This window comes from Nannospalax galili, unplaced genomic scaffold (genome assembly GCF_000622305.1).
Source record: "Nannospalax galili isolate Female #2095 unplaced genomic scaffold, S.galili_v1.0 scaffold31, whole genome shotgun sequence".
Taxonomy (NCBI): Eukaryota; Metazoa; Chordata; class Mammalia; order Rodentia; family Spalacidae; genus Nannospalax; species Nannospalax galili.
Window position 1 is genome coordinate 1217773 of NW_008332149.1, and position 23176 is coordinate 1240948.

Genomic DNA, 23176 nt, shown 5'->3' on the forward strand with positions numbered 1-23176 from the left:
AGAGAACCTTAGGTGTTATTTCTCAGGTGCTATCAACTTTTTTTTTTGAGAGAGAGGGTCTTACTGGCCAGTCATTTGCCAAGGCCAGAGTGGCTAACCGGCAGGCTCCAGGGATCCCCCGGCTCTGCCTCCCCAGTACTGGGAATTCAAGGACATGCCACCACATCCAGTTTTCGTGTTAACATGGGTTCTGTGGCTTGAACTCAGGTCTCTATGCTTGCAGGGCAAGCACTTTACACACTGAGCCGTTTCCCCAGCCCTGTTTCATATATCTTCGATGACGGAACACAGGATGACTAGCAGCTGTGGCTTTCACACTTTATTGTTGCTAAGAATCACACAGAGTGCTGTTAGAGAGGGCCTTCCTGAACCCTGCCCCTTGAAATATACCAAGAGGAAAATTTTTTGACTCACTTTATTTATTTGAATGTTAGTTTTTTCACAGTGAGTAGTTTTCACACTGGGGATTTGTCTAAGGTTATAAAAATGCTACATTTTGGTATCTGACAGTCTCTACTTCATCAAATCATGAATAGGTACAGTTAATCGGCAGGTGAACTTAAAAAATTAAAGTTTGTGTGTATGAGTGTAGGCGTGTGCATGCAACAGTGTGCATGTGGAGGTCAGAGGATAACTTGTGGGATCTGGTGATGGAACTCAGGTCATCAGGCCTATGCACAGCACCTTTATCTGCTGAACCATCTTGCTGGCCCCAGCTGAACTTTTGAAAGTAGAAACTCCAGTAGCGAACAATTACTTGGAAAAACTCCTTTATTCTTTGAAGCATTTGCATAAGCTAGATGACAGATGTAAAGCCTTTTTTTTGTGTGTGTGTGTTTGGGATGAAGTTACTCAGGGACAACAGTTTACTTTGGTCTACTAAGATGTCCTGTTTACCAAATCATCCACAGGTCACATTTTATCAATTTCTATGCAGTAGCAGAGAACTCCATAAAAATAAATATTGGTGTCATCTTCTTACCAAAGTGGCTTTGATGAGGGTCTTTTCATAATCAAACTGAGACATTTCTCTAGGGGCTATCTGAATTGTTTGTCAAATTTCCATCTCTCAGTACCTGAGAATTAGCTCCTAGGCTCCAGCAGACACTGCCTTCCTCCCTTTGGCACTTGGCAACCCTCCTCCTGTTTGGTAATCTCCGTCAACAAAAACTAGAATAATTTGTTGGGGTTAGATGAGAACTCATTTTAACTATTTCTACTGAATATTTTCTGACTAATGAAAAGAACAAAGCTTAAAGTCTATGTTTTTAAGAGAATGTGCTGAGGCAGGAGGATCACAAATTCAAGGTCCACCTGGGCTACAAAGTGAGACCTTGTCTCAAAACAACATGAGAACTTTGAGGGTACTGGGTACAGCACAGACTGCTTTCTGTGGAGGTAAAGAGGGAGACCCGGGCGAAGGCTGCCCTACTTCCCAGGAACAGGAAGTTACTGATCTGTTCTTGTTGCTTTTCAGGTCTCTTAGGTAATAATTTTCACGTTTCCCAGATGCTTTGAGATCTTGGAAACAGACCAAGAACATGACTGTGTTCATATGTGAGAGCAGCTGCCATGGTTCTTATGATCCTGTTTCAGCCCCTCATTTTCAGTCTGACAGCCAGACCCCCCAAAACCAGACTTTTGTTCCCTTCAAAACAAAACAATTGAATGAAACCTTTTAAAACAAGTCATTAACTTGTGTCATTTAGCTGTCATGTTTACAAGAGTTCAAAGAAAAATGAACAGTGGCTTCCTGGCAAATGTATAGTTTATTTTTCACAAGACTCCTGACAGGATCTGAAAATAAATTCTCATATTGCCAGAGGAACAGAAACAGAGGCCCACCTACCTATCAACATGTGGATAAGTCAAAATTTAAAAACAATATTTAACACGGCCTCGGGACAGAGGGGGACAGCCTGCTTTTTCTAACATTTTGTACAATGATCAAGTTCTTGACAGTGAAGAATCACAAAAGCCAGAGCTTTTATCCTACAGAGAGTAACTGCCTTGGAAGTTAGCAATCAGAGATTTATGTAGTAACAAACCTCAGAGAACCAGGTTCTTCTGCCTGACTGCATGGATAATGTAGACGGCGCAGTCAATGTGGGACCTCTGAGTGATCACACACTGCTTCCCAGTAAGAAATAACCCTTGTTTCTAGTTTTCTAACAGACTCACTGAAAGCTTCTGCGATCACACAAGGGTCTCATTCAGATCAGCGGCTCTGCGGATCTTCAGTGGCCCCACTCTTTGGAAATATGCAGTTTGTTCTTCCTGGACATCCGTGGGGCCCGTACCCCTCCTACTCCGCTCTGTACAGCCCTGGGAACAGCGAGAAGAGGAGTCCCCAGCTCGGCACACAGCGATCTTACACTGCAGATAGACCACATCATAGCTTTTGAGGAAGCTGAACGCATTGAACTTGAACTGGACCACGTTCTTCTCAGAGGGATGGAGGTTGGAGTATGTATTGTCTTTGATGCATCTGATGGGGAGAAAAGCCCCAGAGCAAAAAGATTAACGTATTGTGTCACGAATTCACTCTAACCCAAATAACCAGACTTGGTCTTAGGGTTCTGAACTCTAAATGGAGGTCCTCCCACCACCCTCTCCTTTGTGAAGAAAGTGCTTCTACTATGGTTTAAATACTATTACAATGGAAAACTCTATTCCTGGCCATAAATAGAAAGGAACTGAAAATAAGCACAATGAAATGAAAGCAAGGTTTTAGCTACAACTCTTGCTTTCAAAGGACTACACTCTTTTGCCCAAGGAGATTACAAGGTAGTTGTTGCAACATTTAAAGGCAGGGTTGGGGATGCAAGTCTGTGGAAGAGTACTTGATTAGCATCCCACGGCCCTGGATTCAATTCCTAACACTACCAAGAGAAAATTATTTTGTAAATCTTAGGGAAACCACTGAAAAGTGAAGGGGATAAATGTAAATGATACATCAAGAGGAGGTAACATGGAGTTATATAAAATGCACAGTTAAAATCAGAGAAGGCAGAAAACAGGTAGTAAAGGGGATGGGAACGAAAAACCAAATGTTATGAATACGTGGTGGGTTGTTATCTAACTAGTTAAATAATAACTAAATGCTAATGGCACAAATATACCAATTTAAAGACAAAGAATATATTACAAAATAGCCCACCAAAAATTCAACTACAATGTTGTCTACAAGATTTAAATACAAAGACACCAATAAATTAAAAGTGAAGGGGATAGAGAAAGCTACAGCAATTGCATTACTTTTATATAGAACAAACCAGAAAGAGCATAATTATCAGGGACAGAGAGGCATATTAGACAATAACAAAAGAAAGGTTCAGTCCTCCAAGAAGATGATCCTCAACTAAGAGAAGAGAAGTAAGGAATAATCTTAACCAAATACAGCAATCCTTAATGTAATGCACTCACATCCAGAGCATTAAAATGTGGGAGACAAGAGAGCTGAGAGATACTGACAAGCCCACTATTAAAGGGGATACTTCGGTATCCTTCTATCAGGTGATAGGTCCAGTAGGCAGAGAGCCAGCCAAGGATACCGATGATCTAGGGAGCATTATCAATACAGTAGATGTAGTTGACATTTATAGACCTTCTGTCTAGCAACAGCAGAACACACATTCTTCTCAAGCCCACATGGAACATTCCAGATAGACCTCATTCTGGCCACAAGAAGCACCTCCACAGACTTAAACGGAGAGAAATTCCCCCAAACACATTCTCAGATAGTAATGGGATTCAATTGGGAATCAATGGCAGAAAGCTGAGAAATTCTCAAATATCTGAAAGTAAGCAATGCACTTCTAAATAACCAATAGATCAGAGATGTCCCAAGAGAAATAGAAAATTACTTTGAACTAAATGAAAATGAATATCCAAATTACCAAACTTTGTGGGATGTAGTTAAAGCAAGGCTTAGAAAGAAATTTATAGCATTTAACGCATATAATTCATAAAGAAGATGTCAAATCAATAACCCAAGTTCTTACAAGTTAGAGAAAAAAGAGCAAATTCAGCCCAAAGCAAGCAGAACTGACGAGCTAGCTGTTAAATTTTGGCACCAAACTGAACTTCTTGCCTTAATATGTTCATAAGGAGGCTCAAAGGGAAAAGCTTTCTCCCCTAGAGCTGAGTCTGTGTAGTACCTGTGGCAGGTCGTGCTTTACACCTCTGCTGACCTTTGGGAACAGGTGCCTCAGTGCCTCTCATGGGCTTTAGGCTGCTGTGGCTCTTAGCCACACTGAGGCCACCATGGACTGAATGATGAGTTTTTGAACTGGTTGCCAGTTACCCTCTCCATAAACATTTGGCCTCTGTCTTCTAGACCTGACCACTGCCATCCAGACACCAGAGCAGCTGGGATTATCCACACTCAAGAGATCCTCACATTGGGCCCTACTGGCATTCCTTCATAGAGGGAGGGGTGGAGAGGGTCATTAGATCCTCACCTGAGATTCCAGCCACTCTTTCCCTCCCACCCTACCCTAGCTGCATGTGGTCTCAGAGATGCTCAAGTGTATAGGAGGTAGAAGGTTAACTGAAGGGGGCAGCATTCCATCTATGTAGTTTTCATGGGGATCTCTCATCCACGCTGGAGTAGGACTTCTTGGTGATGGTGTGATAAGGCATCTTGACCACAGCTCTGCCATGTTGAAGTCTAGGCTGTATCTAGCCTCTGAAACTTAAAGGCAGTTGGTGGTCAGCATACTCCTGGTTGCTCCTGCTAACTGCAGCTTTATGGCTTCTGTGTTTCTTTGCTTGGCTTGCTTTTCCAGAATAGCAACTGTCTTATAGAATAAAAACTGCTAGGAGGCCTTTCCATTCTTAAGCTTGGGAACTTAGAGTTTTCACCCAGAGATGTAGTTTTTCTGTATAAAAGCTTACCCTAAAGACAGCGTGGTACTGCACTTGGGAACCAAATGCCCAGTGTAGTTGCTGGATGACCAGCTAAAAAAAAAATATATATATCTATAGACTTTCCTTTGGTGAATTTTTCTGTGTCTGAGTGGTCTTCTCTGGTGAAACAAAATCCCAACAGTGCAACTGTTTCAGGTTCTCCTAGGTTTCTGTGAGCAACCCCTCACTCACGTTCCTATAAGTGAGCCCAACACAGTCATTGGTTCACCAAGCTGGGCTTGGATGGAATACTTTGTTTGGTTTGTCCTTGGTGCCCTCTCCTGAGCACACAGGCATTTGTTCATGTTCCCCAGGAAAAGTAACACAATAGAACCTGGGGAGGGTGAGGGAGCTACAGGGCAAACAACTTGCCAAGGTTCTCCCTTGGCAGATCATTTGGTGAACCAGAAGAAATGTCACTCATTTAACTGAGTTTAGCTTGGGAAAGCACATCCTCCTGTCAGTGTGAGCCAAATGCCCTGAAGGCTTACAGGAGAGTGGGAAACTAGAAAGGAATGGAGGCAAGAGTTTGAAAGGATGGGGGCAGGCAGCATCAGAGCACTGCCCAGGGTCCTGAGGAATCAAGGGAGGTTGTCTAGGCTGCCTATAATTACATTCCCCACTGTGATCAAAGGTCTGGCCGGGATGCCCCACACTCTTCCGATTTAGGACTACGGGTTCCCTAGAGTAATGAATGTCACTAGCATTTAACAGTCAACCAACGTGGGGAGGAGGGGTTCATGTTCCTTACCCTTGCTGGATCAAATCATACTTGACAGTTGTGAAATCACTGGGATCTGGAGAAGCCACACAAGTGTCCACAATGAGCCTCAGTCTGGGATTACGGCTCTGGAGGGTGGCCTGGAGGAAGACCTCTTCCCTCTGGCTAGCATAGGAAGGTACCATGCCCCCCATATTCTGGGATACAGGGGACTGGAGGAATGAAATTGACACATCATAGCTGACATCCTTCTGTGTGTCACTCCCATGCACGGCTGCAACTGTAGATTGGCCATCTACCTTGCAGGTAAACTTCACCTGGGGCACCTTGTGTCGCACAACGACTTGACCAGGGTGGCCCTGTGTTCTGCCTCTGATGGAATTGGAGTAGCTGAGCAAGCCGTGGTGCTCCTGTGAAGATGAGAGAATTGGTGGGCAGCACACCCAGGCTCCTGACACTATCTACTTTCTAGAGCAGAGCCCACTCCTTCCAACACTTGTTGGGCACCGGCTCCAAGACACGCTGGAGAGCAGGAGTCCTTGGCTGGACCTCTATGATAGATAACTCTATGAGGGGGTGACAGAATGTGGGATAAATGCAGGGCACCCCCTGCAGGTGAGGACTGCTCCTTCCCTCCAGGGATAGCCAAATTGTAGCACTATAAACTCTGTGGCAGGTCCCCTATAGCTGCCTGGAGCTCCCTGTCTTTTGAAGTCCTCCACATGTTCCATTCTCTCTGCCACCCTCAGGCCATACACCAATGTCTCCTCTTTGTCCTTGACTCCAACTAGTTCTGGCTCCAAATGAGCTATAGACCAGGTCTTGTTGACCTTGGTTCTTAGCTTATATTCATCACACATTAGCTCCAACATACCTTGAGGGTCAGAAGGGGAACTGCTGATGTGACGGTCAAGGGCCACCACTTGTACTCCTTCAAATGCCCTATGAGGACGCTTCACCTGACTGGGAACATTTTCTGCAGCTTGTGTAACTCAGATCCTGAGACTTTCTACCTTGCAGCTTGTGAAGACCACTCCATCTAGTAGCTGAGACCAACATCTCATGATGGCCCGTGGACAGACAAGCTTTGTAGACATTTTCATTCCTATTCATCCTGAACTCTTACCAGTTCCCATTAGGAAATTTTAATAAAACAAATACAATATTTTTATGATGCGTCTATTCTGTTTTATCCAGAAAGAGTCTTGTTTTTGCTTCTAAGAAACAGCACTCTTTTCTCCCTTCAGAGTGGTAGTGCTTGTCTTGAGAATGCGCAGTTTAGAATAAAACCCACGTTTCATGTTCACACGGCCCCACCCCTTTTAATCTGGCCCTCAAGTCTCTTCCTCACCCTTCTCCCCACCCCCAGGCTTGCTGCTGCCTTGAGTTTTACCAGCTCACACCCTACATGAAGTGCTCCTCATAGCCATTTCACCTCATCAATTCAGACTCTGCTCCTGCAAGCTACTCAACATGGCATTCCTTCTCCAAGTCACTCTCCCAGCCCATTCCTTGTTTGGGATCTTCTTTGCCTTCTCTTCCATAAAGAGGATTCTAATTTTCATGTTTGTTCAGTGTCTACCTCCCTCTCATAGGATGTAAGGACAATGGGACAGGGACCTGCCAGTCTTGTGGCCAGCATCTAGGTTATTCACTCACTGACTCTGAAATCACTCTGTGACAAAGATTTCTTCAGTATGGTCTGGGCTCTTTGCCCTGCTGTGTCCTAGCACCATGGCCAGCACATGAATCTTTGTGTGTATGTGGTGGTGGTCGGGTCCCAGCACCTGGCCAGCCATGACCAGAGTGGACATTCACAGGATCATCTCTAAAGCTCAGTGTGTCCCAGGAACTGCCTTCCTCCCACACAGGGGGACCTTCCAGCTTGGTTTTGGGGCCCAGAAACCTCTCAGATAAAAAATGAAGTTTTCTGAGAGGAAAAAAAAGGTTAAGAATGGCCATTGTCTGTACAACCAAACAACAAAGGGTGAAGACAGAGCTGGAGGGTTCTGTCTCATCACACGGGCCATTTAAATGACTGTAACCTCTGATAACACCAGGCAGGCTTTCTGCATGCATATGAACAGGAAAGCAGGAGAACATAAGGGTCATGCTTTGGACGATTTACGAGAAGAAGGATGTCATGACTGAACAGTTCCTTCATACACATACCTGTTTCCTTCATTTCAAGGCCATTGTGTGAAATAAGCAGGTGCTTGAGGAAAATTAAATAGCTATTATGTGTTTCATTATTCATGAATAATGTCCTAGATGTTTGATTTTTCGCAGTGTGGAATGTAACTAGCTACTTGGTTAGAAACATAACAGACGACCCAGCCTCTCTCATCCCCAGCACCATAACTTGCTCATGGTAGATGTGTCCTAATGCTCAGTCAAGAACCATGTTGTGAAAAATGCTTGGGTTTTGAAACTTGGAGCATATTATCAATCCATTCACATATCTATCACATGTCATCAACACTTGACCCTTGTAGAGGACATCCTAAGTTCACTGTGTATTCTAAAGTCCCCCAAGGATGGAATATCGTAGACAAAATAGTGAGCTGCTTCAGAAATAAAGTCAGGACTCAGGTCTTTCCTCTGTATCTATACACAGGTTTATAGCAGGTGGTTGGATTTTCTAAGCCCCTCTTCCTGGACTCCATCCACAGATGGTCAGTTTCTTACCTGCCTGACAGTGCCACAGTGGCCATAGGGAATATTGAAGATAAGGTAACGCCCAGTGACTTGAGGGCGACACATCCTATCATTTAAGTGGATGTCCCAGGAGGAGTAGCCCAGTCTCCGGAGATAGCCTCGGTCAATAACGGCTTGGAAGAGGTGAGGTAAGCATGAGAGCCGAGCTGTGGGAGAGACAGAAGTTGGTACATCCACCTGTAGCTTAGGGGATGACCGTATGCGCACTTTCTAAAATACCATAGATAGTATTATGGGCTAGGGATGGGGCTGGCTCAGCATTATTTACTTTATACTCTTGACTTCCATTGACATGTGTGTTGGGTGAGATGGTGGGGGTGTGTACATGTGTGTAGGCCTGAGGTTGATGTCCAGTATCTTCCTCTACCACTTTCTACTTTATTTTTTGAGACACGTTCTCACTTAACTTGGAGCTTGCTGATTTGGTTAGACTGGCTGACCAGCAAGTCCCTGGGATCCTTCTGTCTCCACCTCCCCAGTGTAGGGATTACAGGTGTGCACCACTGTGTCTAGCCTTGGGTGCTTGGGATCAAACTCAAGATCCTGTGTTTGCTAGCAAGTTCTTTACCAATGGAGTCATCTCCTCAACCCTGAAAGTGATGGAAATGCAAGTGATCTTGGTGGGCCTCCCTCTCTTGGTGGGCCTCCCTCTCTTGGTGAGCCTCCCTCTCTTGGTGAGCCTCCCTCTCTTGGTGGGCCTCCCTCTCTTGGTGGGCCTCCCTCTCTTGGTGGGCCTCCCTCTCTTGGTGGGCCTCCCTCTCTTGGTGAGCCTCCCTCTCTTGGTGAGCCTCCCTCTCTTGGTGGGCCTCCCTCTCTTGGTGAGCCTCCCTCCCTCACAGCCTGCTTTTCCTCCCCCATTCAGCTGCTCTCTTAGCGCCCCTTCAAGCAGCTTCAGACCCCAAGTGAGATGACTTTACCATTTTCCTTGGGCACAAGAGAATCAATTGGACCTGTTGGGGGATGAGGAAAAGTGAGTTATTGGAGCTGAACACTGGAAGAGGGTGATAACGCTAACAGCAGGCCAACCATGACAGTTTGAGTACGGTGGCAGAAGATTCTAGGGCATGCAAAGTAAACAAGGGCCCAGGGTCTCCTGATAGATGAATCCTGACAATACAAAGAAGCTCTGGGGACACAGGTGCCATCAGCACCAAGATCTGTGTGAGCAAAAGAATGATAAATACAAACACAGTTACACAACGAACCCTTGACTGATGTCCCTGCCCACACACAGAATGCTTGGGGTGAATCTGTGGCTATCAAGACAGGACTATCCCCCAGGGCCAAGGCTCACCCCAGGAAGAATGTAACCCTTTAGACATTCCAGATCCATTTGGACATGGTACTGGATAGAATGAAGCCCCCTTGGTGTGTGTTCTAAGAATGGCACATGGATCATCACTGCCAGTGGGTTCAGAGAGCACTGGGAACAGGCATAATAAAAACAGGCCTGGAAGTTAAGGGCTCCACTACCCCAGTATAGACTCATACTGCTACGTTTTCTTGGGTAATGCTTGTCTTCAGGGGCCTCTGACATCTTTTCTATTTGGGTTCCACATCTGTGAAAATGGGGCAAAACCTATATCAAAGTCAAAGCAATTGCTGTGATTTGATTACCCCTCCCCTGTAAAAAAAAGTATCAACAGAAGAGATGAGGCCAACTCAGCCTTCTTCAAATCTTAGGATTCCCTAACTCTGAGGTTTACACAGGTCAGTTTAAAGGTTCTGTACCACACAGGAGGACATCAGAATGCCAAGAAAGACACAGGTGATAATGACATGTATCCCAGGAAGGTACAGGGGAAATCTTGCATGAAAAGGGCACAGAGAAGCTGGGGAGGAGGGGCCGGCTGGACACGAGGGGTATCTTTGGGGCTCTGAGTGTTGTTAGGTCAAGGTGATGTAGTGTCCCCAGGAAGGGGTCCTTGATGTCCTCAGAGACTGACAAAGGTACAGAAAAGCCTGTATCTGACAGCAGCAGTACTGCCCTTAACTGTTTTATGATGTCCTCTCTTGACCCCATCGATCTTTCGGTTACCAGGAAGAGGTCCTTGATGTCCTCAGAGACTGACAAAGGTACAGAAGAGCCTGTATCTGACAGCAGCTTTCCCTTAACTGTTTTATGATGTCCTCTCTTGACCCCATCGATCTTTCGGTTATATCTCGGAAGGAATATTTCACTGAGTTGGGATTCGAGAAAACTGATTAATAAACTCGAAACGGATGATTAAAACACTACCAAAAGCCCTTTTATCCTAAGATCTGATGTCTCGGCTAAGTCCGTGTCCCGAGTTCTGACTTTAGGGATGGATAGTTGGAGGCCGAGGGCTTCCAGGGTGGCGGTGCTGGGGCAGAGGCTCCGGACAAGCCCCAGCCTGGGCCTGCACCAGGTCCCATACCTGCACAGACCACACCCGCGTCCTCCTGGTGGTGGCAGTTGTGCTGTGCCCAGCCCGCGTGCGCACAGCTCTCCAGCGAGTCCTCGGTGCCGGAGCAGCGCACTTCGTCCAGCAGGATGGGACCGATCCCGGGCCCAAAGCGGCTTCGGCCCGGGGCGCTGAGCGCGCGGCCGCAGCGCAGGACGCGGCACACCACGCGGGCGTTCTTGATGCTCCAGCGGTCGTCGCACACGGTGCCCCACACGCCTTGGTGCCGCACCTCCAGCCGGCCCTCGCAGCGGCTCCGGCCACCCGCCAGGCGCAGCGGCAGGTCTGCCAGGAAGAGAAGGAGAAAGATGGTCATGGTCAGGCTTCCACGGTAAACACCATCCCAAGGTGACACTTGACTGAACTCCTCTAAGCCCCTTCCCCAAAGAAACAATTCTTGGAAAACAATTGTTTTGAATCGGGGCACTGCCCTGATTCATCAAAGTATTCCCCACGACATTACTATTGATTAGTGTTTTAATAATCAAAGTATATTATATAAACTAGCTATTTTGCTCTTATACAGTTATTTGAGAGCCATGAAAATATATGTCCACAGAAAGATTTGTGCACATCGGAATTCTCCATCATAATCGCACACTGGACACAACCCAGGCGTTCACCCACAGGGGAAAGGGTAAATTGTGGCAGGTTCACAGGACAGTACAGTAAACAATAGGAGAGAGCAATACCGGCACATAGACGCACAGGACTAATCTCCAAAACAATTTAAGGAAGTCAGGTACAGAGCACATATTATTTAATTCTGTTTATATGAGATTCTAGAAAAACTAAAGAGTCAGAAAGCAGATCAGTGGTTGCCCAGGAAAGATGAGATTTACTCTAAGAAAGCAGAAGAGAACTTCCTTGGGCGCTGCAAATGCTCCATGTCTTGGATGTGTTGGTTACTCAGTTGAGTACATTAGACAAAACTCGCAGATATGTGTGCAGTCTATTACATATAAGTGATTCTTCAAAAAGTTCATTTTTAAACTAAAAATAAAAAGCAAACCCTTTAAACCGCGTTGTTCAGCTATGAGGGTACATGCTGAGAAATGGGTGGTTAGGAGACTTCAGTGTTGCACAGTGTGAGACATGCACACAAAAAGCCAGCTAGCATCACTCGGCACCATAATCTGTGGAGCTACCATTAGAGTAGATATGTGTGGTCCATTATCGAAGCAGACAATGAGGGGGGCACAGCTGTAATACCCCAGCAGTGCCACACTCACAGATAGGTGCGAGATGATTTGTCTTCATGTTAACTGAACAGCAGTGCGCTGTTTGGCCCATAGAAATGGCTTCATGAACATCAATAAGCTCGCTGGCATTAGTTCTGACTGCAGCATCCTGGTCTAGGACAGCTGCCGTCCCTTGGCCTCACTGGTGCTGTAACATCAAAAGCAAGATAGCTATGCTTGTTTGAACTAAGAGAATAGACTGAGGGTGTAGTTCCACGGTAGAGTGCTTGTCTGGTGTTTGTGAGGTCCTGGGTTCCATCCTTACCATTGGGAAGAAAAAAGTGTGAACTAGGAATGTATGTGATTATCTTTTAAGTGAGTTCTGCTAGGTGAATTTGGGGTGGCCTTGACCCACACCGTGTGTATATCTGTATTTAATGTGCCTACAAATCATAATTTTTTCCTATAAGGTGTAAGAAATGTACATGAAAAAGAAATATGATCTCAACAGTATTAATGTTGACATTAGTGAGTAGACAGAAATAAGAATTACCAGGTGAAGGGTCTGTTTCTTCAGCAACTGAAATTGTAACTGTAAAAATAAAATTAAAAAGCTTTAAAATGTGCATCTTCAAAGTCATGTATTCCAGTTTCAAGCTGAAGGGGCATACACTTTCTCTAATTCACATACCAATGTGTCAATTCAAATGCAGAAATACTATCCACTACATTTTATTTTCTTTTCATCAAGTATAACAAGCATTGTTATATTTTTTTTATTTTCCAGGAGTAAAAGTAATTTGTTGAATGGTCATAAAAGAAATTTTAAAACGACACTAAATTTTTCTCATGTATAAATTCTCCTCTAATGATAAAATTTTCATTTATTCAACATCTAGTTACCCCATGTTTTGAGTTGACATTTTTGGGGGGGAAATTTGGCTTCCATTTAGAGGAAAATTTCAAAAGCCCTTTCAATTTTGCAAGAAACATTTTTATAAAACTGAAAATGAGGTGCAGGAAATTCTACTGTACTCCTCAGATGAGGACGATGGACGGTGAGAAGTGGAATATTACATTACTGCACGCAGAGGAGACCCATCGGAAAATCAGCAATGGGTGCTGTGATGAAATATGATGATAAATTATAAAAGCTTTACTCTAGCAACAGCACACGAGCATTACCAGGTTTTGGAGTCACATTCATCAAAACTGGATCTGTGGCTGTCAAAAAGAGGAGTGAAAAGAAGGTATCAAAATTTGGCTTCACTGAAATTTCACATGAGGCGACGACAGGTTTACAGTAACAAGCCTGTTTCACGGTGGCATGTGTTTATTTGTGCATTCACACATGCAGGCATGATGCGGTGTATGAGAAGCTGGGATCCTGCAAGATGGATCCTCATGAAGATGGATTCTCATGTCACATGTCTACAATGTGCCAGATAATTTACCTCTCAGATCCTTACAAAGATTAATCTGAGTAGGTTTTATCACCACTTCAGGGTTGAGAAAGTGGAGACTCAGTGGGAATGTATAAAAGAACCAGGTCATTTATAGTTCAAACTTACAAACTCCCTTCTTCTCCACAGAGCACATGTCTTTTCTACCCTGTCTTTCAGGAGCATAAGATCTGGGACTTGCATTCATGCTGGGCTCAGTGTGGTGAGTCAGGGAGGAGCAGGAATGAAAGTAAGGGTTTATAGCCACCACACCTGCTTTACCCTCCACGAAGCACTTTCTAACAAGATGGGAAGGGACCGGGGCCGTCACACTTTCATAAAGGACGTTAATGTATGTGTGCCACCTGACTGTGTAAGCTGTGTAGTTGTCATCAACTAGGTCTGCAAAGAAAAGTTCATCTCATGTGATGTCAAAAAATAATGAGGGGGCCAGAAAGATGACTCAGCAGTTACAAACACTGGCTGCTCTTGCAGAGGACCTGAGTTCAGTTCCTAGCACCCACACAGTGGCTAACAACCATCCACGACTCCAGTTCCAGGGGATCTGATGCCCTTTTCTGACCTCTTTGGGCATTGCACAACATGGGTGTGCTTAACACATGCAGACAATACGCTCATACACATAAAATAAAAATAATAAAAATAAATTTTAAAAAGAACCAATGAGAATGTCAAGCGAGGAAATCTGGTAAAAAGTGGAGCCATGATGGGGCAGGGAAGGAAGGATGTGAAGAAATAAAGGATAGAGGTAGGAGAGGAGGGATGGCGGGACGGAGAGAGAAAGACCATATCAAATACAAGTGGAGATAGTTCTAAACTTTGGTCATCTAGTTTTAGCCCTGTATATTTTCAAAGTAGCCAGAACTTGAAAACAAACAAATAAATAAAGTAGAGGCAGCAGAGACATATTACTGAAGACAGTCAAGGGATTTGGAGGAACCACACAAATGGATTCATCAGCAAACCCTGGGTACTGAAAGGACCTTGGATGAGAGCTGGAACACCTGATTTTGTCTTGTCCTAGCTTTGTGATCTTAAGCAAATATTTCTTCTCTGAGATACATTTTCCTCCATAAAAGATCATCTCTACATTCTCCTCCTGGCTCTTTGAGGCTCTTTTATCCTGTTCATCCTGTCCCTGGCCTCTGCCTTCACTGTGTTCAGTTTAATAACCAGTGGCAAGGGAGAGGCCTGCTGTCCTCTGGGGGAGCTGACTAGCCTCTCCTGCCTGACTTGTCCTGGGGAGACAGGAAGTATCTGGGGCTGTTAATGTGTGTTGGACTGAGGGTGGCCAGCAAAGAGGTTCCCTAGGAACTGCAAGGAGCGAGGAGAGGTTTGATGATGAAGGGTCTTGCTCGAAGTGGGAATTATATCTGAAAAGGAATGCTTTGGTTTGCCCAAGACCACCATGGAAAACAGAAGAGCAAATGAATAGAATTACTATCATTACCTGGTTCTTTGTGTGTGTGTGTGTGTGTGTGTGTGTGTGTGTGTGTGTGTTTTCTGGGTTGAAGTATAACATGAAACATAACACAGACAACCAACCAAATGAGATAAGAACCTCTGCTTCATCCTCCCTCAGGCTCATCTGGTCAAGACTAGGGCAGCTGGCAAAAGGCTCCTCTGGTGGAAGGGCCACTTTTGTGTCTGTGGCTAAGTGAAGGAGACATGAACATCATTTCTGTGGAAAGAAGGCTGGGCTTTCTGTGTACTGTGGGCTTATGCCATAGACAACATTCTAAGTACATAGATTTATTTCCAAAATGGAAAGAGAAAAGACTGTGATTGTGTATATCGGAAGAAATATGGCAGGTAAAAGCCATTACCAGAGGAGATCGCCTCCTCCTCTGAGGTGGAAGATGCATCTGGGTGTAACCCCAGAGAGCAGGATGCTTTAAAGTGAGTGTTTTTTTTTTTTTCGTTGATGCTTATTTGATGTCAATATGATCATTAAATAGCTCATTTTCTAACTAAAACATAACAAACTTTGAACAGCACAGTGGAGACTTACCACCTGGAGAGATTGCTTCTGCCAAGGCTGAAGAAGTATCTATAGAAAAGGGGAAGAAGGGACATATCTAGGATCATTTGCTAAAGGAAAAGATTAGCTTAAGAAATGTGATAGGTTGAAAATATTACCAGAGGAGATCTGTGCTGCGACTGAAGATGTGTCTGTGTGTAAATACAAGAACAGTATGCTTTAAAATGTGTAGAATGAGGCTCAGCAGCTAAGAACACTTGCTATTCTTCCAGAGGACCTTGGTTCGAGTGCCAGCACCCATGTGATGGCTAAGAACCATCCATAACTACAATTCCAGGGAAACTGACACCTTCTTCTGGCCTCTGTGAGCATTGCACACATGTGGTACACTTACATACATGCAGGCAAAACACTCAAAAACATGAAATAAAAATAATAAATAAAATATTTTAAATGCATAGAATGGTATTGGAGGTGTTTTGTGTTATCTTTACTGTGTGGTCAATGTAATCATTAAGTAGTGTCATTTTCTAAATACACCATGGCAAATAAGAAACTCATCTCTTTAGCTTAAATAACATAATGGGGACTTACCATGTGGAAAGCTTGCTTCTACCAAGACTGAAGAAATGTCTATAGACAAAGAGAAGAGACATATGTGACCATTTGTCAAACAGGAAGAGGAAAAGCTCGGCTTGTGTTTAAGAAATGTGAATTCCTGGCAAGATGGCAGATTAGGAACTATGTTGTGTGTATATGTGTTAAGAGGAGAGGGACTTGAACTGCCACCACAGTGCTCTGGATGACTCTCTGACCAAGAGTCTAGCATTAGCTACACTTGCCAGTGAACTGTTCCCACAGATAGGCTAGATTGCATGTGCATGGAGTGTGGACTGAAGCATGAAAAGGACTGCATCAGCCTGATGCTGGCACCTAGCTGGGATGCTGCTGACCTGCCAACCAGTATTAGCTGCAAACTGCTCACAGGAGTGGCACCAGGAAAGCCAGGGAGAAGAGATGAAAGCTGTTGAAAAGCAGATGTAGAGAGTGGGCTAGAGTGGGGTGAGCACAAGCCTGAGTAGTAGAAGGGCGGAGAGGAAGCCTGAGCCTGGCATGCCCAGCCAGAGAAAGACTCCCCTTCCCCCAGTACTGCCAGGGTTGCCAGAAGTGTGTTGTAGAACCCAGCATAGTATCCTGACAGCACACAGAGGTAGCCAGATGGGCAGGTCTCCCAGGTCCTTGAGAACCTGAGTCACCATCAGTAGAAAGTTCCATCCCTAATTCACCAGGGCCAAGAACTTAACCTGCCAGGGGTCAAGGTTGGGGTTAGGTCTCAGACTAGGAAATTCTGACATAAAATAGTCTGTAACTACAGAAACCTTTCTCATCCAGAAGGACATACTGACCTAACTTGTCTGAATTACCAGGACAAACAGTCCTCACCATCCCCTGCACTTGTCAAGACTGATAGAAATGACCATCAAAGGACAGGGAGAAGCCATGTTATCCCAGTGGAAGAGAAATAGTGAACAGTGACTAAAGGCGTAATATCCTCTATTTCATGTTATTGCTTATTTTATATTTTCACTGGCTCTTCTCTTCCCTCCCTCCCTTTATAGGTCACTGCTTTCTCCCAGTAAGTCTACATGGTCCTTCCTCTGAGAGTGCCTCTGTCACAATCTCTCCTCTTCCTTCTTTGCCTTCTCTTGACCTCTCCTTCTCTTCCTTCCTTTCCTCCTCCCTTTCTCCCTCCTTCCCTTCTTTCCTTTCTTCTTTCCCAGGATGGCCTCAAACTCACCTAGAATAACCTTGAATTTCTGATCCTCCTGCCCCCACCTCCCAGGTGATGGGATTATAAGCACGTGTCCCCATACTTACTTTTACCTTTTATTATTATTCGCAATTTTGTATTTTTACTTTCTAAAATACTGAATTTAAACATGTATCTTTCCAGAAAAGACTTTCATGAGCGACCCATCCTTTTCTATGCACAGAAACGCTCTTCTTCTCTACACTTCTCTGTCTACAGTAGAGTCTCTACTTCCCACAGCTCCTTCTCACTCGTATTTCCCACCCTTTTTCTGTTATTTTCTCATTTCTCTAATTATACATAGATACTTTAGCTCTAAAAAAATCTGTAAACTTCATTTCCCACACACAGCATCCCAGCACCTCTGTCTCTGAAACCTTACTGGGGACACAGTGAAGTGCACAAGTATTTCCTACTGCAACACAGTACCCAGATTGCTGATAAGTCATTAGGGGAACTGTGGCTGCCTCCCAGTTAAAAATCAGCAAGAAGTGCAATTCCAAGTGAAGACAGCTCAGCAGGAAGACTCACAGGGAATAAAAAAAAAAAAAAAAAAAAAAAAAGAGTGGAGAATGGAGGGAAAATTAGAGCCAGAAGACACATCCATCCCAACAAATACACAAAACACAACAAAGAATCACAAAAATACAAGAAAATCACCTACTGCAGTGAAAACCGCATAACTCTCCAATAAAGGAAACTAAAGACAAGGAGGCAGCTGAAATGTCACAGAAAGATTTCAGAGTCCCACTTGTAAAAAAGATCAGTGACCACACGGAAGACTCAAATAAGCAGAAGAACAACATAAGGAACTCATTTCAGAACCTAGACAGTAGAGTTACCAAAGTTGATGAAACAATCACTTGAAGGAGAATTTTTTTTAAAACATGGAGGAAAAATTCAGCAGGGAAATTGAGACACTGTAGAAGAATCAAACAGAAATTCTGGAAATTAAGAAATCAAATAAAAGCATAGCAGAATACAAGACCAAGAAAAATAATTAACTTCAGGGAGGGAGGACAAGGTTGAGAAGGTAAAACACCCAGACACATATAAAGAAAAAAATAGTATTATAAAACTTCCAAGAACTCTGATTTACATTCAAGGGACCAAATCTAAGAATCCACAGGGTAGAAGGAGCTGTGATAAAGTCTAACGGCATAGACAACTCAGTGAAATTATAGCAGAAAGTTTCCCAAAGGTAGAGAAAGAAAGAACATCAAACACGGGCACTGAGAGCCCAAGCAAACACAGGCAGAGAAGAGCTTCTCCATGGCATATCACACTCAAGATTTAAAAAATACGAAGCAATGAAACAATACTAAAAGCTGTAAGGAAAAGTGCTAACTCATAGACTAAGGCATAAACATCAGAATAACATCGACATTTTTCATCAGCAACCCTAAACATCAGGAAAACATAGACTCACCCTGAAAATAAACATCAAAATTGCTATACTCAGTATACTCTTAAAATTGATGGAGAAATAAGAACAGTTCGAGGCAAGTACAAGTTAAGGCAATTTATAACAACCAAGTCAGCACTGCAGAAAATTCTTAAAGGAATACTATACATAGAAGAAGAAGAAAAAATGTTCTCACCTGAAGTATCACAAGAAACACATCATAAGAGGAACAGATGGCCAGAGAAGAGCTTAGAAGGATTCAATCATATTCAACACAGCGAACCAATAAACCCTTAATATGAGATGTGTAGGAAGAAAAGAACTATCAATAATCCAATCAACCAGAACAACCACCAACAAAAATCACAGGAAATAGCAAGTCTTTCTCAATAATAACCTTAAATACAAAGGGACTCAATTCAACAATTAAAAGACACAGACTAACAGACTGGATGACTCAACAAGGTCCATTATCTGTTGTCTCCAAGAAACACACCTAGCTAGCAAAGACATCCAAAAGCTGGTAATCAAAGGATGTAAGTCAATCTGTAAAGAAAACAGAACTGCAAACAAAAGTTGGTGTATCAATTATCACATCTGATAAAGTAGATGTCAAATAAAGCAAGTAACCTAATGATGCACCTCAAAGATCTATGAAGCAAGAAGCGAAACTCAAGTGCAGTAGATAATGAATATTAGGGAAGAAATGAATGGAATAGATACTAATAAGAATTCATAGAGCCAATGAAACAAAGGGTTAGTTCTTTGAAAAGATCAACAAGAATGAAAAAAACCTTAGCCAAACTAACCAAAAGAGAGAGAAGACCCTAATAAATAAAATTAGAGATGAAAGGGGAGTTTGCTACAACAGACTTGAATGAAATCAAGAGGATCATTAGGGAATAGTTTGAAAACATATTCCCAAAAGCTGGAAAACTTAGAAGAAATGGATAAATTTATAAACGTATATGAACTACCAAAATTAATTCCAGAAGCTGTAAGTAATTTAAACAGACTTATAGCATGCATGAGATTGAAACAGCAACTAAAGGTCTGCCCACAAAGAAAATCCTGAAACTGGTTGGATTCATTGCTGAATTATGCCAAACTATTAAGGAAGATCAAATTGTTCCACAACACAGAAAGGGAAGAAACTATACAAATTCACATGAGAACATTTTAATCTAAAATCTGGAATAGACAAGAGAGCCACTCTTTGTACTCTTACTCAATAGAGTGCTCAAAATTTTATCTAGAGGAGTTAAAGACAAGAGAAAGACATAAAAGGGATGGAAACAGGAAGAGAAGAAGTAAAATCATCCCTATTTGCAGATGACATGATTATTCACTCCACAGACTCCACCAGAAAGTTTTAGATCTGATAAACACTTTCAGTAAAGTTGCAGGATACAAAACCAACATACAAAAGCCAGTAGATTTTCTATATCAAATAACAAACTTACTGAGAAAGACACTAAGGCAAATTATCCCATATAATAGCTTTAAAAAGAACCTAGGAATAGATTTAACCAAGGAGATGAAAGGACTTTAAGATCCTGGAAAAAAGCAGACATGGAAGCACATGCCTTTAATCTCAGCATTCAGGAGGCAGAGGCAGGCAGATGTCTGTGAGATCAAGGCCAGCTTGGTCTACACAGTGAGTTGACCAGCTGGGGCTATAGAGACCCTGTCTCAAAAAACCAAACCAAAAAAGAAAAACACTAGGAAAAGAAACTGAAGAAAGACATTGGCTGATGGAAAGTTTCTCCATCTCCTAGATTGGCAGAATTAATGCTGTGAAAATTGCTGTATTATCAAAAGGAATCTATAGATTCAATACAGTTCCCATCAAAATTCCTTTTGTAATATAAAATTCACATGGAAAAACAGAAGACCATGGATAGTCAAAGCAATCCCAAGCAGAAAGAACACTGTTGGTAGTATTAAAATACCTGACCTCAAATTATACTTTAGAGTCCTCATGACAAAGGCAGTATGGTACTGTCACGAAACGCACTAGTGGAGAAGAATAGCGGTCCCACAAATAAACCCACACAGCTATGGTCAAATAATTTTCAATCAGTTGTCAAAAACGTACACTGGGGGTAGTGGTAGTGAGGTCAGTGCTGCACTCTGCACCCTCGTTCCCTCCATGGTTTCTCTCCACTCCCATAAGTAACTTGACTCCAGGGGCTCTGCTCACCAGCAAGCTGGCAAGCTGTATGCCATGTGCCTCCATGAACTGTGTAGCCAGCCAACTCCTTCCCACAGCCCTACCACACAGGTCAGGACACCTCTCCCACCTCCACTCCCGTCATGGAAACTTATATTTGAAGACAGGGGACAAGGAACCATGGACGTGAAGAAGAGGACCCACCTGAGGCTGAGGAACCAGAGCCTGGAAACTGTTCCAGAAATTGTAGTGGATAATTGAAAATCAAATTACGGAAATATTGATAGGTTGACAGCTAAATCTGTGAACTTGGAGCACCTCATTTTAATAACTGTAGACTTGATTTCGGTTTCAGATCTCTCTAGCTATCCAAACTGAAAATGCTTGAGCTCAATAACAATAAAAATCTTCGGAGGTTTGGACATGTTTCTAGAAGGACTTCTAAGTCTAAGTGTAAATAAATGACAATATTAGCACCTTGGGACATTTGAAAAACTTAGATTATCTAAAAAGCTTGGATCTGTTTAATTGTGAGGCTACTAATCGGAGTGATTACTGAGCGTGTCTTCAAGCTCCTGTCCCAGCCAATACCTGGATGACTATGTCCAAGAGGACCAGGAAGCCTCTGTCTTAGATACAATGCTTAATGAAAAGGATGAGGATGAAGGAGGAGATGCTGATGGTGAGGGAGAAGTTTGATGAAGACGACTGCAGAGGAGGGAGATAATGAAGATGAAGTCAATGGTGAGGAAGAATTCGGACATGATGGGGAAGTTACTGAAAATGGATGAAGAGGAGGATGAAGAGGACCAAGAAACAGAAAGAAAGAGAAACATATGGTGAAGATGATTAAGATCCCAAATAACCTACAAGAACAGAACCATTCAGTATTGGTTGGATTATTCATGGATTTGGTGACTGTTAACCGGGCGTGGAAGCACACGCCTTTAATCCCAGCACTCGGGAGGCAGAGGCAGGCAGATCTCTGTGAGTTCAAGGCCAGCCTGGTCTACATAGTGAGTTCCAGACCGGCTGCATCTACAGGGAGACCTTGTCTCAAAAAAAAGACAAAAAATAAAAAAAAAAAAAAAAAAAAAAAAAAAAAAAAAAGTAACTGTGCTACAAATCTCAGAAGACCTACCTAACCCTCTGGTAAAAAATCACCCCTGTGGCATTCTGCTTTCCTCCATCTACTCTCTCTTGGTAATCCACTACCAAGTTGGGAACTCTGCCCCAATCAAACTGTAAAGGTTGCTGGGTTTTTGAGTAAGTCTCTTGTAGTATGGATAGCTCAGATTTGGGAGTCACTGTCTGTGACCACCAGTCACACTGAGACGATAACAAATATTTTACTTTCTGTACAAGAAGAGAAAGCTCTGTAAAAAAAAAAAAATCTTAACATTTTGGATCAGTAAAAGTACCCATCAGGGGAAAAAAAAACCTATTCAATAAATAGTGCTGTCAAAACTGGATATCCACAGAAGAATGAGATTAGATCTACATCTCTTACTCTGCAGAAAAATCAATTCAAAAATGGATCAGAGACCTTAATTTAAAACCCCAAATGCTGAAACTGCTGAAGGAAAACAAAGAAAACACTTCAAATTACAGAAATGGACAAGAACTTTCTGAATAAGACTCCATTAGCACAGGAAATAAATCCATGAATTAAAAGATGGAATTACGTGGAATTAAAAGGCTGCACATCATAGGAAACTATCAGCAGCGTGAACAGGTGACGTACAGAATGGAGAGAATGCCTTTGTTGGCTACACTTCAGACAGGTGGTTATTATCTTGAATATACACAGGGCTGCAAAATTAAAACAATCAGTAAACGGACTGATGAATTGAATAGACAGTTCTCAACATAATCCATAAACATCTAAAAATTGTTCAACATGTTTAAGCCATCAGGAAAATGAAAATTTGGCCCTCATCAAAACAGCTATTATCAAGAAAATAAGTGACAACAAATATTGGTGAGGATGTAGGGAAAGAGGAACTCTTATTTCCTGCTGGTAAGAGTGTAAACTGGTACAGACCAGTATGGAAATCAATATGGAGGTTTCTCAAAAAACTGAAAATAGAACTACCATATGACCCAGCTATACCACTCTTTGGCATTTACCCAAAGGACCCTAAGTTCTACCATAGAGATGCTTGCTCATCCATGCTTATTTCTGGAATATTCACAGTAGCTAGGTAATGCAATCAGTCTAGATGTCCATCAACAGATAAATGTATAAAAAACATGTGGTACACATACACAAGGGAATTTTATTAGACTTGAAAGAAAAATGAACGTATGATCTTTGTAAGAAAATAGATTAACTGGAAATGATTATACTTAAATGAGGTAACCCAGACAAATGCCACAAGTTCTTG

At 42.9% G+C, this 23176-nt stretch overlaps 1 protein-coding gene across 1 annotated transcript in view; it reads right to left on the minus strand.

Annotated features, from left to right (window-relative positions):
• Positions 1-2196: 2196 nt before the first annotated feature.
• The window catches only part of LOC115069322 (deleted in malignant brain tumors 1 protein), a 65321-nt gene continuing 44341 nt past the window's right edge, over positions 2197-23176 (minus strand). The window contains exons 13-19 of the mRNA XM_029560710.1: positions 13682-13801; positions 13143-13181; positions 10750-11061; positions 9268-9300; positions 8321-8496; positions 5663-6042; positions 2197-2488 (exon numbers count right to left, since the gene is read on the minus strand). Coding sequence (XP_029416570.1) covers positions 2197-2488; positions 5663-6042; positions 8321-8496; positions 9268-9300; positions 10750-11061; positions 13143-13181; positions 13682-13801 — 1352 coding nt within the window. The remainder of the gene's footprint in view (positions 2489-5662; positions 6043-8320; positions 8497-9267; positions 9301-10749; positions 11062-13142; positions 13182-13681; positions 13802-23176) is intronic.